At 41.1% G+C, this 1481-nt stretch overlaps 1 protein-coding gene across 1 annotated transcript; it reads right to left on the bottom strand.

The window, feature by feature from the left end:
* Window positions 1-285: 285 nt before the first annotated feature.
* On the bottom strand, window positions 286-1218 carry LOC143273998 (vomeronasal type-1 receptor 4-like). Its single transcript, XM_076575058.1, has one exon. The coding sequence runs from the start codon at window positions 1216-1218 to the stop codon at window positions 286-288; it is 933 nt and encodes a 310-aa protein (XP_076431173.1).
* Between the last annotated feature and the right edge of the window lie 263 nt (window positions 1219-1481).

The following is a 1481-nucleotide window of genomic DNA, read 5'->3' as shown; positions in this document are numbered from 1 at the left end:
TTGAAACTCACCTAAATCACTATAATCCACATATCTACACAGCTTAATTATCTCACCTACTGTGACAGTTTCTATAGATATAATAACTAGTTATTATTTCAGCTCTCACAAAATACATTGTGTATTGCCTATGTCCCAACCTAGGTTTCAAACGGTATTTGGAAGAAAGTTTGTAGATATTCCACATCTACTGTGAAGGTTAATATTGATAGTGTGTACACAAAGGAGAACTTCAAAGAAAAAAAAATGGAAATAAGCATGCAGACACCACAACTTTTAGACCTTTCAGAATACATGAGTAAAGATTGTTGTCTTGTAAGAACAGGTACAGTGGAGCCTGAAAATGGAGGTGTAGTGTCTGAGGAGCAGAAAGGGGCAGAATGCTGGAAAACATGCTGTCATAGCCACACCAGTGTTGGACAGCCACCTAGTTGTTATATCTAAGACAGACAGGTAAGATGTAAAGACAATAGAGACTACATAGAAGATGACAAAGCTGCTCACTAGGGCGAGGATGCTTTGGGTTGCTCTATTCTCAGGTGATGACCTGGGAGACAGTGATCTGTGGATGTGTTTGACCATTTGCTTGTGGTTGAGCAGGATAAACACCATGTAGCCACTGGCCCACATCATCATTCCCAAAAACATGAAATCATTGCATGTGTACAGGATTACAGTTAGTATGCTGATTAGTCTCCCAGGATTCATAAAAACACAGTATTCAAGATTTTTTATCCCAGTAACATTTCTCCCACCCCATAAGTCAGTTGTGTATACAGGAATGAAGCCATATAACAACAGCTGGGAGGCCCAGCACAGGCCCAGGGAAGGACCAATGATCCCGGGGGCTCTGATCTTGATCTGTGCCCACTTGGAATTACTGGGGCTGATGGTGATGGCCTGAAAGACACTCAGCAGGCATGTGGAGCCAAGGGATACTCCTCTGGAAACTCTATGAAAATATAAGGTAAGTTTACATGAAACAGAATCTAGATAGTAACTGTGACTAAAAGCAGCCACTGTCTGTTGAACTCCTCTGAAGAGAACTACAAAGTTGGCTGAGGTCAGGTGTTTGACAATCAGGTCTGTGGGCTTCTTCACCCTGATTCCAGAGAAGTCAGCAATGATAAAACCACAAAGCAAGACTGAGTTTCCCAGCATTCCCAGTGAAGTCAGGAACAGGAAAAAGATCCCCACAGCCATGTCTCTGGAGGTCATTCTGTCATGGTTCTGAGTCAATGCACATCAGGGCCAGAGGCCACCCGTGAAACAAGTTTGACTATTTTCTTCTTAGCAAGTCAAACAATGCACTGCATAGACATTGTCAACTCATGTTCATAAGTAATGTTAAATTGTGTCTCTCTAAGAGGAAGTTACCTAGATCTCAACGAACATCAGTTGTTTCAATCACAGATAATTAACTGGGATATTGTGGTAAAAGTTAAAATTTATATTGTCATTAATAGGGGTTAATATTTTCC

Source organism: Peromyscus maniculatus, chromosome 1, assembly GCF_049852395.1.
Source record: "Peromyscus maniculatus bairdii isolate BWxNUB_F1_BW_parent chromosome 1, HU_Pman_BW_mat_3.1, whole genome shotgun sequence".
Lineage (NCBI taxonomy): Eukaryota > Metazoa > Chordata > Mammalia > Rodentia > Cricetidae > Peromyscus > Peromyscus maniculatus.
The sequence above is the reverse complement of the archived record's forward strand: the minus strand, read 5'-3'. Positions and strand labels throughout refer to the sequence as shown.

Excerpts from the sequence above, each read along its gene's own strand:
- LOC143273998 (XM_076575058.1), bottom strand. The coding sequence starts at position 1,218 with ATGACCTCCAGAGACATGGCTGTGGGGATCTTTTTCCTGTTCCTGACT.